This window comes from Spodoptera frugiperda, chromosome 30 (genome assembly GCF_023101765.2).
Source record: "Spodoptera frugiperda isolate SF20-4 chromosome 30, AGI-APGP_CSIRO_Sfru_2.0, whole genome shotgun sequence".
NCBI lineage: Eukaryota > Metazoa > Arthropoda > Insecta > Lepidoptera > Noctuidae > Spodoptera > Spodoptera frugiperda.
The window spans coordinates 3,769,667-3,785,260 of NC_064241.1; the positions used below are offsets into that span (position 1 = coordinate 3,769,667).

The following is a 15,594-nucleotide window of genomic DNA, read 5'->3' on the forward strand; positions in this document are numbered from 1 at the left end:
TTACCCACTGCTTTTCCCGCGTATTGTGTAGTTTTCCTACTCCCAACTAGGTACACCGAGCAACATTAATCGGTATACAGCCAACATAACTATAGCTATGCAATACCTTTACATGTGTGGGTAATTTTATAGTAATGTGCATAAAAACAAGCGCAATAGCCAAACGCCTATTACGCACACATTGGTAAATACTATAATTTTTGTGTCGGTATACGTATTTTTATAATTTAATACTTGGGTAAGGTTAATCATATTAACAGTCGATGATATCAATAAACATTTTCACTTGAACAGACGTAGTGCTCGTGGACGAGTGGTTAATGAACCGGTTTCAAACATCGTTTACGACAATGTGGGTTCGAATCTAACCAAGAGTATTTATTTACTATGTTGTTTTTCTTTGTTTTGTTTTTGTTTTCTATAATAAAATCAAACTATAATATATACTATATAAACTACTAATGAAACAGATTCTGAATAAAACAACATTATTTTTTATTGAAAATTATTTATTATTTGTTATTATGTCCAATAAGTAAAAAAACATGAAAAATTTGGATGAAAAAATATCGTGGTGCAATGATTTAATACAGACACGTTTAACATTCACAGTCTATAGCTATTTAAATTTAATTAGGCTAAAATGAGTGGTGAAATGAATCAACATGTTAAATGGAAAGAAATTATGACAATTTCCAACAGCTTAACAATAACATCACTTCACCGTCTCCTTTAGACTTTCGAAATTCCTAGTAATAGACAAAAAATCAAATTGCGACAACGTGTGTATTCAGTTATTACTAAAATTTGTTTTTGTTCACATTGCTAAACAATTATGAATGTTATGTCTGTATAAATAAGGTTTACAATTACTAAGTAAAATAAATTCAACTGATACACTTATGATTCCACTAGTTAAAGTAATTCGTTTACTATAATCACACCTATTAGGCCGCACACATTTTTACACCATTATATTTTACCTTTTGCCAAATGATCAAATGATTTATTTAGTAAAATTACAACATTATTTTCTTAATTAAGATCAACCAAGCAGATTGTAATTGGTTTTGTTTCATCGATGAGCTATTATAGATTTGTAATTGTTATGTTCAGCGCTGACTTGCTGCAACGTAAAACAGCAGAACGAAGGTGATATCACAGATTGCAGTATAGGCGCGCGTTGTTACGCGCGTGGAGAAGAAAGCATTGGAAGTAATCCGAATCAACCTTGCGTTCGGGCACAATACCGTGGTGGCTTCAAGAATTCATCTCTGGATTTACTTATTTCGCGTCGTTAGCGTGATTCTATATCCCATGTTTCCAGAATATCCATATCAGCCGACCCATAACTGCATTTCTTGTTTCTCATCTGTGAATACAAAATAAATGAGTCAATCATATAATATAATCATTTGGTCTATATGATAAAAATAACTTTATATATTTAGATACTTAGGTTGTTATAAATAGACTTATAAATAACTTGAGTTAAGTTAATTAATTTATAAACATAAAACTCAAATAATAGATAAGCATAAACTATATGATAAAAATAACTTTATATATTTAGATACTTAGGTTGTTATAAATAGACTTATAAATAACTTGAGTTAAATTAATTTATTTATAAACTTAAAACTCAAATAATAGTGAAGAACAAAGAATAAAATTGAAATAGTAATTTGTATAGGTAAAGAATATAAAAATAATGTCTAACTGTTACTCACCAATATTCTTAATCGCCTTACAATATCAAATAATTTATATGTTCTTCTTCCGCAAAACATCGACTATGTTATGTTTATATGTTTAACTTTAACTTTGTATGGATAGATATAAATTAAGTTAAACACGACTATGAGTTGTGGATAATTATTAATAAATACTCGTAGACTGACAACTAAGAATACAAACTTTTTATAATGTGGGGTGTTTAAGAAAAATATTGCGGATTGTCGGTAGTTACTTCATAAACGGGCCAAATAAAATAACCTGAGAGTTCCGTGGTTGCCTCAAACATTGTAAATTTTTATTTAGGTATTGAAACATTAGAAAATTTGCATTCAATAATGTTTAAAAAATATTACAAAAAGAACGCGATGCTGGGATCGAACCGGCGTCTCATCACTTTATCCGCAAGCGATAACCATTGCGCCATACGTGCAATTGAAGTAGCAATCTAAATATCGTATCTCATTCAATAACATAAAAATCGATGAGAAGATATTATATTTATATGGGTATAATTTTTGTAACTCGATCGTTCCTTATTTGATTTATTCAATGTTTGTTACGTATTGTTTTTATGTTTACCCTTGTTTTTATTTATATTTCATTATTGAATTAATGCGTATACCCTCACGAAAATGATATTTAGTATAAGTGTATGCGTGATGAAACTGTGTGCGTAATAGGCGTTTGGCTATTACGTTTGTTTTTATGCACATTACTATAAAATTACCCACACATGTAAAGGTATTGCATAGTTATAGTTATGTTGGGTGTATACTTATTACTGTGGCTTTGTGTACATATCTTTATAGTTAGTAACCTAATTTCAAGAAGATTGATTGAGTACTTAGATAGTTAAGTATAAATAAGATAACAAACAAACCTTCCTTTTGCATTTATAATAGGTAGTTGGTATAACAAAGATTTTCGTCTCGAACAAATATGCAAATCAAATTTTAATAAATAAATAAAATATACTTTCTAGCTCAAGTCAAGATTCTTTGCAAAAATGTATGCAATTCCAATTTAAAAGACGTTGAACTTGGACTTGGCAAAAAAATACTATATTTATGGGAATCTCGACTTCAATAACGTTGCTAAAAACGGTATTTTAGCTTGAACATAAATTGAGGAAACTGATGTACATAGTTAGTTACATGTAGCAATGAGATTATGTAGGATTACTCGTACATTTTTAAAACATCATGGACCTGACTGCGAAAAAATAGTCGTATGTTGGTTGTTGTTTGGATAAATTAACTAACTAGGTATGAAATAAAATAACGTAGCATTTTTTTTTTACAGTTTTAGTTAGTAAGTTCTAAGTTAGACACGGAATATTATATTATTATCAGATCTCCAAAAACTTCTCAGTTTAAGTATGAGGTCTGGATTTATGCCCTGTTTAAGTCAATAAGGCCCTTTATAGTTATCGGCGTTTGTGACTTAGTTATAACACAAGTGGTGTAAAGTGAGTGATGTGCCTCTAACTATGCCGTCTTGTTATCGTTTCTAGTTATATAAAAATCTAAAAATATACAGGACTATACCTAGTGGACTTTTATCCATTAGTAACACATGGTAGCTATGTCGCAAACCAACAATCTAATCTTATCAGTAGCTAATCAGCTCACTATTCACGAAGCGAATCGTAAATGCACCGGTGACATTTCTTTATTACATTTTCAACCTTATATTTTTGTAATAAAGTTTACAATTTTTTGACTAGTTAGTAGTTTGTTATTGATAATTTGGGATTACTTGTTGTGCTTGGTGCCTATATTTGGCGATATTACATTTACCAATTCAGAATTTACTAATTATTCTGAGTTATGAATTTACCATTTGAATTCTAGCTTTATTAGTTAGGATTAGGTTTGTGAAAATGAGATGCTAAGTAATAATTGCTAATTATGAATTAGTTAGGTATTAGTTATTAACATTTTGTATTAAGTTAGTAAAGACATTATTTAGACAGATATTAGCTAATTAGCCACCTAGAAAAGGTTACTAATGCACTGAGCGTAACATTTCGAATTTTAATAAACAGTGCGAATAAACTATTAGGTAGTTAATTAAGCTTTTCCATAAAAAAATCTTGAATAGTCAGAGCTATCGTTAGAAGATCGGATATTAAGTAAAGCGATGTACCTCTATCGATTGTAAGGCTCCGTGTTTCTGTGGTACGCTTTAAAAAATCTCAAAAATCCAGACGAATATTTTATACAGGTCATTTTTCAATCTTTATTACCTAGTCACTATTGATATATTTTGTCATTTAAATATTTAAATATAAATGTAAAACCAGTTTAATACTCGTAGGTCTACAAACACGTGTTACAAGTATGTTATGAATCAAGAAAAGATACGCCAGCATCCTAATGAGTGTGGCCTTGTTAAATTACTTAATCATTTGCACCTCGCCAATGCCAAGCATTATTGGTTGTTATGTAAAGGAAATATTTTATTATAGTTACCTAATGTAACATCACACCTTATATTGTTCCATGGTTTTGCTAGAGATGTACCTAGTTACTGCATAACTATTGTACTTCAGTCACTGTGTTTTAGAGGGTACCAAGTCTGTTAGGTGGAGTCTATTTTGAGGGGGGAATATAATCCAATGACTTCTCCCGCCTTGGGAGAGGCGAGAGGTAAGGTCAGACTCTTACTGACTAAAAATTAGCACGTTCCTACTTCTACATCAAGTCGGAACCCCGGTAATCCAGTAGGTCGTCCTCAGAAGATTGATTCCCTTAAAAAACAAATGGCATCCAAACGCTTGTTGCTTGTTGTGGAGAGAAAACTCATAATAACTATGGGATTGACATTGACCTTGGATGATGCAACGTCGTTGAGTTGCATCATCGAAAAGCGTGACGTGACGTTTACGTCACGCTTTTTTATCCTCGAAGGGGTATACAGAGGTGCACATTACGGCACGTAATGTCATCGTACAATGTACACCCGTAATCGAACCCGAGGCCCGCGTGTCCGGCAGTCGTAACTAGTTAATTGCGACCACTCGACCAACGCGGCAGTCACCTTTTGAGACTTTTGATGAATTATGTCAAAATGCAGTTAACTATGTCGAAATCGTATTTTGTTTGTGGTTAAATAACTAAAAATAAAAGTTCAAGTTTTCTAAACAAAATCCCCGTGAAAAACCATTTAAATAGAACTAAACATTTTTATTGAACAATTCAGTCTTCGTAAACAACTACCTACAGTTGGAGTTTATTGTGACATTAAAATTGTGTAAAACCGAAACGGTAATTAAAGAAGATATTTTATCACATGCTTTGATCTCGAACGAATGTTGTCCTACATTTCAAATGCTTTTAGAATTTAGAATATGATGTCTCTATTTCTGTCTGTATGTGACTGTTAACATAGTTAAAAAGGGCTATCTAGTTATTAAAAGATGAATAGTTTCTGTTATCGAGTGATGTGACCACTCCATCACATCAGTCAGTGCTAATGTCGAGCAGTAAAGCACAGTCTTTGGAGATTTTAGGGTGTTATTGATTAATGTCACGATGTACTCAGGTACTACCCGGTGTACCGTAAAGCTATATTAAATACTAACAGTTCTGTTTTCGATCCCACGTAACTAATTAATAGATTTTACTCGATTTAATACTCAGATCTGATACTAAGATCTCTTATAAACCTATTTCACGTAAGAGATCTTCATTCTATATTGTTTAGCATTTCATTTTTAATTAAAAATAATGTTTCGTTTTATGTTCCTGTCATCATCCCTATTAGTTAGTTATATGTATGAATAATTTCCACGTTGAAAGCAACACACTCCGCATGCCTCTGGTATTATATGAGGCTACATGTGTACACTGCTTAACATCAGGTAGTTAGATTATTTATGCTTTGTTGCTATCTATAGTAACATAACTACTTAGAAAGTAGTAGGTATTCTTATTTGTACTCTTATTGGATTCCAAATAAAAATAGGTAAGTTTGTAGCTATTAAAAACCAAAAATAGACATCCAATATCATCGTACCTGTTGAGGAAAATGTGATATTTATCTTCAAATAGAATTTTTATTTATTGAAGTTTAGTTGTACACACTGGCTACTATTTCTAGACTTCGAGACTTAAGCGATTAACAAATTTTTTCAAAACTGTTTTCCTATGGCATTATTTTTTTACGGAACCTGTTAATCCACTCCGAAATTACGTAGGTACTTGTATAGTAACTTGCTTATCAAGACTACTCGATCATCGATGTAGTTACAAAAAATGTAGCATTGTATTAAGCAACTAATCTTTTTTATCGAAACTTGGCAGGAACTAAAGTGCCAAAAAAGTCTCCGTTACATTTTTTCATCTTCTTATATCTGGTTCAATGCTAGATCAAGCGAGTGGTTTATAGGTGTATTATATAACAAATATATGACGTCATAAAAAAGTTGGGTACTCCAAGAGCTCGTGTTTAGTTCTGATTAAACCTGTACCATCCAGTTTAATATTCCCGACGCGTCTAACACATCAACGTCTGGTATTTTCTTCGTTTTATAGTCGGTAAGAAAGTACCTATGTATTATCACCTAAAACCTGTATTTTCTTTGGCAAAAATCTTATTACATAAACTGAAGACTTTTTGAAATTATACAAATTGCGTCTTTAGCGTTTTTTCTATCTGCGAAAAATATTAGGAGTTGAATAAAAAAAGGACATGTGCTACGTGCTTCCGCATAAATGGAAGTGAATTTTTACTACTAGGACTGGGACTGTTTTTCCTTATGGCAAGTATGTTTGAGGTACGTTGGACATAAAACTACGTGTTATGGTGGCATTATTCTGTACGCGAAAACAAGATAAGATGATACATACAAAAGAAAAATATATTTGTTTGACTAGACTAGCTTTCATGTGACAATTTTCTTGACTAAAGTCTTGATGATCACGAGACATGAGCTGGATTCTTTCGCGAGAAAAGAAAAATAAAAACAATATCAACACAAATTATATTTTCCTAACAATAACTATCTGTCTTAACTAGTCATAGACCGCGTTAGCCAATCAGAGCGCCGATCGCGCTCTCGTCGATTTCGTTTAAGGTAGTTAAAGCAAACTCGTACTAAGGGATCACAATATTTACCAGAATCTAGTTAGTTAGTTAGTTAGTACGAAAACAGGTAGAATATAGTTTTTCATAGCACAAATATCTCCAGTTGGTTCAAAAACAAGCTAAAAATAAGTTTATAGATTTCACAACATCATAACTGGAAGAAAGTCCCAAAAGTCCTTTCTGTTCTGCAACTGGCCGTTCAAGAGGACAGACATATTCACAACGATACCACTTGACTAACCGTATTATGGGCACGGAGAACCGTCACGATTTACCCTCGTAAGACTAAGATGGACATGACATAACATTTGTACGCCCACTCAGTATTATTAGACATAAGTTGGCTCCAGTTGAATATACGATGGATTGCGCTTATAACTTTACGATACAATACGGAAGCATCGGGTTTATCCATACTTTTCTCGTGCCAAAACTTCGTAGTCTTTTGTCATGGTTATTTTTTTTTTTGCTTCGTATTTTCTTGGCCTTTCATTTCATTAAGTTGCTGGTTTAATACTGTCATATCTATTCTTAAATGATTGCTTGCTTGTTCATCTTCTGATTGGTCTTTATTTGTAAAATTATTTTAGGTAATTTATGTAAAGGTTTTTGTTATTATTTTTAACACGTTAACTGCCTCGGAGGTCACCGGTGACCTACATTAGTGGAGGATTTGCCTTCAACAGTTTTCTGATGTTAGTTAAAGGTTTAACTAGGTATGTAGTTAGGTAGATCATTTTGAACAAGTTAATGATGCATTCAGTACAAATAATTTTAGGTCATTAAACATATTTCGATCTTATACGTAGGTAGTTCGATTTAATTAGATATTCTTGTTTACACAGAGCATAGATGCTTGTCAATATTACCGAATTTATTGCTGTCCTACAGACATTTGTCTTGCAGATCAAATTACGTTGTGACATCAACAGATAACTGACACACTAACATAATTTTGTTCGAGAGACGGTAATCAGAACTTGAACATTATTTTAGTATATTTCTGGCAGACTCTCAAAAACAATTCAAATGAGTTGGTTTTTCGGACGAAGGTTTATTCAACACCCGTCCTTTGAACGTTCTGGCACAGTTGTATTTGTATATTTTATGCGTATGGACTGCGAAGCTTTTTATGAAGTCGTTCGCGGACCGCTATTCTAGTTTAAAATATTCAACACCCGAACCAACAAAGCAGAACTTTACAAAGAGTATTTCAAAACACCTCTTATCGAGATTCATGAAAAATTCTAAATCTCCCAGTTTATAAATATTTAAAGGAGTTGATAACTGTACAATCGGTGTCAACACTCGCACCAACGCAGATGAACATTTTCCTTCGACTAACATTTGATTCGATGAATAAAACAATATAACGGGATAACAGCTGTAAGAAAAAATTCAATTCAGTTTTTTTTTTGTATTCATAAAATCTTAACTTCCTTTTTGGCTATTTGTGATTCGAAATGATAAAAAATGATTGAGGCGAATTCTTTTGTTAGATAAAACGTTGGCTCAAGACGGAAAAATATGGATTTTAATGGAAGCCACAATTGTTCAGGTAAATTGGAATATTTCTCCTTATTTTCTGTGGAAAAATTTTAGCTTCCAGAGCCGTTGAACTCTCTTGATGACTTTTTCAAATTGGGTCATTGTATTAGAAATAGAAGAGTGAATTCTACACGTCACCTCTATTTGATGAAAGTGTTTGCACTCTTGACCTCTTTGTAGCCGCGAGGGTTAGTCCTCATTTTGTCGTATCGAAGTAAAACCCCAATTGGAGCCTTAAATTCTGCAGCTCGTGTGCTCGGGACCATTTTGTCTGTTTCGTCAATCGCTTGGCGGTTTTATTTTGAATTTCCCGACATTTAAATCGTCGTGCAGCGCAGTTTCGGTTGAATGCCCGCTGTTGGTTAAACGAATCTAGTCGCTACGGCACGCGTATTTTGTTGCGACAAATTCGACGCGTACTTTCTTTAAAATATTTGTATATCGATTGTGTAATACTATACTATTTTTATATGTATGTTGTCTGGCCGAGTTCCAAGTGTCCAAATTTTCGTTTTTTGTTGACATAAAACCGTCTGCTTGTTCTCGGGGAACCTTCGCAAGTGTTGATAACTGACAGAGTTTGTTTAGGTGTGAACCCCCAAAAGGCTAACTCCATTACTGAGTTCCTAACTTAGTATTGTTTTGTTACTTTTGTTTAATCAACGTGTTCATTTGTTGTGAAAGCTTTCGTGTATTTCGTGGTTTGAACTTAATAAAGATGGCTTCGTCGGAATATGGATTAATTGTTGCGGAAAATTGTTATCTGTTGCGACAGTTTGTTTTAGAACTTTTTGGGATTTGCATGGACCGAGCAATCAGTTAATTTTGGCTCATAATTAAGAATTTTGATCTTAAAACGAGATAATAATTACAATATTCACTGCGACTTTCGAAGGTCAGGTTAAAGTGTGAAGGTACTTTTCAACCAAACCTACCTTAAAAGGAAAACCAATATGATCTCATGTTTAAGTCACCAAGAAACCTGATTAAGCGCTAAAATTGCAAAATACGAGTATTCAGACTATCTTGAGTCACTAATATGACCAATATGAATGACCATATGTTTACAGAAATGAAAACATATTTTATAAAAATAAACATTTTATTTTCCTTATGCATAACAAGGTAACTAGTACGTAAAACTATTGTAATTTTTCTTTAGTACCTTAAGAGGTAAATATTATTATTAGTTATTCATGAGAGCAAATAATGATTGACGTTTGAACAATATTTGTTTGTCAGTCTATGTACCTAACTACATGTTTGTCAAAATCGTCAGCACAAAAAAGATGTAGTACGTACCTACTTTTTACAGTCGTTTTGATAATAATTTGGCTTAGTTAAGTCAATAGCCAATAGTTAGTAGAGTTAAATCAAACGTTAAACATTGTTTCTATAATTCAGTCAAAAGTATAGTTAGGTTGATTTCTATCGAATATGTAGGTACCGATACAGTTTTACGTAGTTAGTTTTAACAAAAAACAAGTAAGTAGTTACCTATTATATTTTATTTATGTAAAAGGTTTTATCAAATATCAGATCGATTGGACATCAAGATGCGGGGTTAAATGCCAATTACAAAAAAACAGGATTATTTTAACAAAACCATTTAATAACGAAAATACACAAGTAAGAGTTTTTCGTCTTAGCTCCACTTCATCACACTCTTAGCTTACTAAGAGTATAGTTACTTATAACTAACTATGCCTAAAACCTGTTTACTTTATACAGTTCGAAGACAAAATAACTAGTTAACGGGAATTGGTACTGTCACAGATTTATTTATGGCAACTCGTGACGTCATTTCATTCATCCTTATTATGTAGGTATTTATTGTGTCCACAGTAGGTATGTTAGTATTCGTTTAATAGTAGGTTTTCCTTGAACACAATACAAGGAAAACCTTCGTTTAAAAATTGATTAAATTATCTGGGGTTTTTTGGAATCAATTTTATAATAACTAGGCTTGTGTATATCTATATCTATATCTCGCTTGACTACTACCTATACATAGCAATTTAGTACATTACATTAATGTACTAACATTAATGTACATTACAGTATATTACAGTAATGGAGTGATGCTACCTTAGAATCTAGTATCTAAATTGCTTGTAAGGAAAGCAGTTAAAAATCTCTTCATTCTTACGCAAGTGATACATTTCGCATTGTTTACAACATGCACTCGTTTGCATATCCAACCGAAAGTTATTGAAGCCCCTTCACACGATCATTATGTTTTCTGAACCGTTAAATTCGGGCCATTCCGGCAATACGGGTTGCGTTATTTTACTGGATCCGTTACCACCGGCTCGTGTCAGAATAACACCACAAATATGTACATAAGCTATCAAGCATCACCGCAGAAAAAAAGCTGTATCGTGAAATTAACGTTCCGTAAAAATAACGATACATTTTCACGAGAACAGGCTGTTGAGTACGTTGGTGTGTGCTTTTCAGTTTGTTACGATTATTGCTGAAGATATTGTAGGATGTGCTATGTGTGAATGCTAGTGTGTATCGGCACACACTAGCATGTGTAAACAGAAGTACAACTACCTAGATATATTCCTTAAATGGTTCTCATTCCATTCACATTTAAGTGTGGGAGAGCCATGCTTCAGCACGAATGGGCCGGCTCGATCAGAGTGATACCACGGCCTCACAGAAAACCGACGTGAAACAACGATTGCGTTGTGTAAGTGAAGGTGGTGGAGTGAGTCTGGTGTTTCGGGTGTCCATGGGCGGCGGCAATTGCTTAACATCATGTGATCCGTCTGCTCGTTTACCGGCTTATACCATAAAAAAACCATCGTCAAATATTTTCCATCCTGGGTTTTGTTTTCAAGGTTACTTTCAGCTTCGTCTTGCAAGTGCCAATGCACCAATTCATGCTTTATAAAAAAACCACGAGCGTACAAGAAAACTAAAGATTGTGTGATTTTCCATTAGTTATTAACTAGTTACGTTTATCTTTTCACTCGACCGTCAAAACACGCTTTACGACACGTAAATAATTTGCATACAGGTAGTTAGTTTCAATTTGAAACGTTTCTACCACGCTTGATCCAGCATCTTTGATACCTAGTAACCTTATGACCACGATAAAATACCTAGGACCTAGTAACCAATAGGTTAAGTAGGGTTACTGGGGCTCCGGTTCTAAACACAAGTAAGAACGGTGTGGTTTTTAGTCAGTAAGAGTCTGACACTCTCCTCGCTAGGCGGGAGAAGACATTAGCTGATATTTCCCTCTCAAAAAAAGTTATTGGTTAAGTAGTTACAACAGTTAATTGTCTTTTTGTCAAATAAATCACTATAATTTATTGGCTTAAGCTGTAAAATTAAGCTTGTTTTTTCTTCTAAATAAATAACGAGGCAATATTATTTTATTGTAACTTTCGTGAGACATACTAAATTAATTATTATGTTATCGGCTTACTCACGTACTATTTTGACGAGGAACTCGACTAGTTTCAAGCCATGCTAGAGGCTCATATTCATGAGCAGCATTCCGCGACACACGACGCGGCGATTGTCGCGCTGCTACTGGCGATTCGAGGATCGCGCCCATCGCGCCCTCTGTCTGGAATCGCGCGCACTATCTGGCGCGCGCGACGATGTTGGCTCGTTAGACTCGTTCGCCGGCGGCTGCGCAGGTGTTAGATTCGATTCTCGGGTCGAATAGTTACAATAAAATATATAGATTGACTGATTTTTATTTATTTTCAATCTGTACATAACATACATTTATTATAACTTTCGTGAGACATAATAAATTAGTAATTATGTTATCGGCTTACTCACGTAACTGTTTGACGAGACGATTATAAGACCTTAACATGGCTTGAAACTAGTCGGGTTCCACGTCAAACAGTTAGGTGATTAAGCCGATAACATAATAATTTAAGTCGGCATAACAATTATGTTATAAATAACATTGATATTTCGTACACAAATTTTTCAACAACGTTCTATAATACTGCATACTTCGATCTCAAAACAAATCGAATATTGTAATTAGCAATTATTAGCAATAGGCGTAATCAAGTAGTTATAATTACAGGATACATTGATTGTGTAAGCCATTGCCTGACAACAGGTTATTTCTTGTGGAGAGGGGATTATTACCAGCAAGTGAACGGAGTTGCTATGGGTTCGCCGCTAGCGCCAGTGGTTGCTAATATGTATATGGAGTGGTTTGAGGGTCAAGCCTTAACATCCGCCCCGGTGCGCCCGCGATACTGGTGGAGATATGTTGATGACGTATTCGCCGTCATCAACCGGGAACATGTGGCAGAATTCGTGGGACACCTAAACTCGGTACACGGCAGCATTCAGTTCACCACTGAGGAGGAAAAAGAAGGAATGTTGCCGTTCTTATACGTGCTTGTGAGGCGTGAAACAGACGGCCGTTTCTCACACACGGTTTACCGTAAACCGACACATACGGACTGGTACCTACGACCCGACTCGCACCATCATCCCTCCCACCTTGCCTCTGTTCCCCGTACTTTAATCAACCGGGCACTGAACCTGTGTGATCCCCAGTACATTGACGCAGAACTTGATCACCTGAGACGGGTACTGGAAACCAATGGGTACAACTGGCGCCAATGTACTCGACTGGCGAGTAATTCATCAGGTAAAAGACGACCGGCAGTTGCGGAGCGGACTCCAGCATTTTTACCATTCGTGAAAGGAGTAACCGACACCATCGGACACCTGTTACGCCGTAGATACAGCATCAGGACGATCTTCCGCCCACCCGGTCAATTACGAAACTTGTTACGCTCACCTAAGGACAAGGATCCACTGGCAGTTCCCGGGGTATACATGATACCGTGCGACTGTGGCTCGAGTTACATTGGGGAAACTCGCCGCAACATCACAACCAGACTCAAAGAACACATACGCAGTGTGAAGAACAGGGACACCCATACATCGGCAGTAGCCGAGCATGCTTGTAGCGCGGGCACGGCTCATTTCCTTCGCTTCGACAAGGTCTCCGTACTAGCGAGGGAGAAATACTTTGTACCGCGGAAAGTACGTGAGGCCATCGAAATAAGTCGCCGTCCCAACTTCAACAGAGACGGTGGCTGGGCATTACCACCTGCCTGGAAGCCGAGTCTACAATCTGCGTCAACCTACAATGTTGCGGGTCTGGAGTGTGACACAGTGAGCGCGGTATGTAGCACCGTTTTTGCGCCGACCCGAGAATCGAATCTAACACCTGCGCAGCCGGCAAACGAGTCTAACGAGCCAACATCGTCGCGCGCGCCGGATAGTGCGCGTGATTCCAGACAGAGGGCGCGATGGGCGCGATCCTCGAGTCGCCAGTAGCAGCGCGACAATCGCCGCGTCGTGTGTCGCGGAATGCTGCTCATGAATATGAGCCTCTAGCATGGCTTGAAACTAGTCGAGTTCCTCGTCAAAATAGTACGTGAGTAAGCCGAGGCAATATTACTTAAAACAAAACATTTTCGATAACTATTGCCATTAACTCTTCATGCGTGCAACATTAGTAGTGGCTAACTACGTCACGCATGCCAAAGCTATAAAATAACTGTGCCGTTACTGATAGGTTTCCAGTGTTTTCATTACATAACTTCCAATTTTCCAACAAGAGGAACAACTCGGCTTGCATTGAAAAATTATGTAGGTATGTCTCGGAATGAAACGAGAGCGCGTTCGGTACTCTGATTGGCCGGCTTGAATTAACCAACCAATCAGAGCGCCGAACGCGTTCTCGTTCCGATTACTTTAAACGTAAAGCAAACTCATACTAAGGGAACCAAAACATTACTTTTCTTTACGAAACTTTATTAATGCATTATATTCCATACTAGCTACAAACCCGCTCTGCTCGGCTCCTAATAGCATCTTATTGATGCTATAGTAATGTTTCTTTTAAAGCCAAATCTTTACTTGACACAAGACTGTTTGCAATTGCACCAACGACAAAACCAAAACTCCTCATCCATTACTTTTAGCATTAAAAAAATCAAATATAGCCTCAATATAGCAGGTATTAAGGTAATAAGCACACATGAACATAGGCACTCCAGTCAAATAGACAAAGGAACAGTTATACCGAGGTCAATGAAATACTTAGGTACTATATAGTACATACATAGTTTCACAGTACCTGTGAGTATCGACTAACGACCCTGAATTCGCAGGCCGATGTATCATTAGGGTAGGGGTGGGGAACCGGCGCGAACTCATAAATAATTCTTCCAAGTCGTCTCCGTTGTGTTAGAATTGACTGAGAGAAATTGTTGGACTATATTGTGTGTTATTATGTATGTATTACGGTAGGTATTCCCTAAAGAGTTAGGTAAAAGGTAAAGGTTAGTTGCGATAGATTTGTGTGATTGGAAAAATGTCGCGGTAATCGTGTACTTGGTGGCACTATTGCAGTGACGGCAGTATATCTACGTTACTGTATGTTACCATGCGTAATGAATCACAATCCCGGTAAACTTAGAATAATGTCCCCTTTGCGATAGGGTTTAAAAATATAAGTTTTTAAACTGACATGGTCACTAACATTATTATTAGAATTTGAGACAGGATATTTACCATGTTTATTCATGTCTGTGAGTTTCCGACATTTCGGCACTGTTGCAAACGCCATGATCACAGTTCATCCGTGATATGTTCCGAGTTCTAATGATAGTGTTTAAAAATGTATAACTAGCAGCAATAACTTTCTTCTACAAAACAGCGTCACAAACGCATAAAAGGGCTAAAATGTATAGTTTCTTACAACGCAACGCAATCTTTAACCCTCGCGCCGCAGACCCGAGCTCACATCTAACCATTAGTAGAAAATTTATTTATCAAAAAACGTTCACAGTACAATTGCACATTTCGCACTTAACCCTCATGGTGCCGCGTATATTATTTAGCTCTGACGAGAATTTACGATTTACATCTATACTATACTAATATTATAAAGCTGAAGAGTTTGTTTGTTTGTTTGTTTGAACGCGCTAATCTCCAGAACTACTAGTCCGATTTGAATAATTATTTTTGTGTTGGATAGTGCATTTATTGAGGAAGTCTATAAGCTATAAAACATCACGCTACGATCAATAGGAGCAAAATAGAGCGGGTGAAACCGCGCGGAAGTAGCTAGTTTAGTATAATGACGTGAACAATTTACTAGTGGATTTTGGCAGGGTTCAAGTGACATTTTTGAACGCGAAGTTG

At 35.7% G+C, this 15,594-nt stretch overlaps 2 protein-coding genes across 5 annotated transcripts in view; both read left to right on the forward strand.

Moving 5' to 3' along the window:
* Positions 1-15,594, forward strand: part of LOC118269616 (angiotensin-converting enzyme) — a 220,152-nt gene that overhangs the window by 3,334 nt on the left and 201,224 nt on the right. The window lies entirely within an intron of this gene.
* The window catches only part of LOC126912847 (uncharacterized), a 78,525-nt gene continuing 75,492 nt past the window's right edge, over positions 12,562-15,594 (forward strand). The window contains exons 1-2 of the mRNA XM_050707145.1: positions 12,562-12,642; positions 12,928-13,815. Coding sequence (XP_050563102.1) covers positions 12,562-12,642; positions 12,928-13,719 — 873 coding nt within the window. The 3' untranslated portion in view covers positions 13,720-13,815. The remainder of the gene's footprint in view (positions 12,643-12,927; positions 13,816-15,594) is intronic.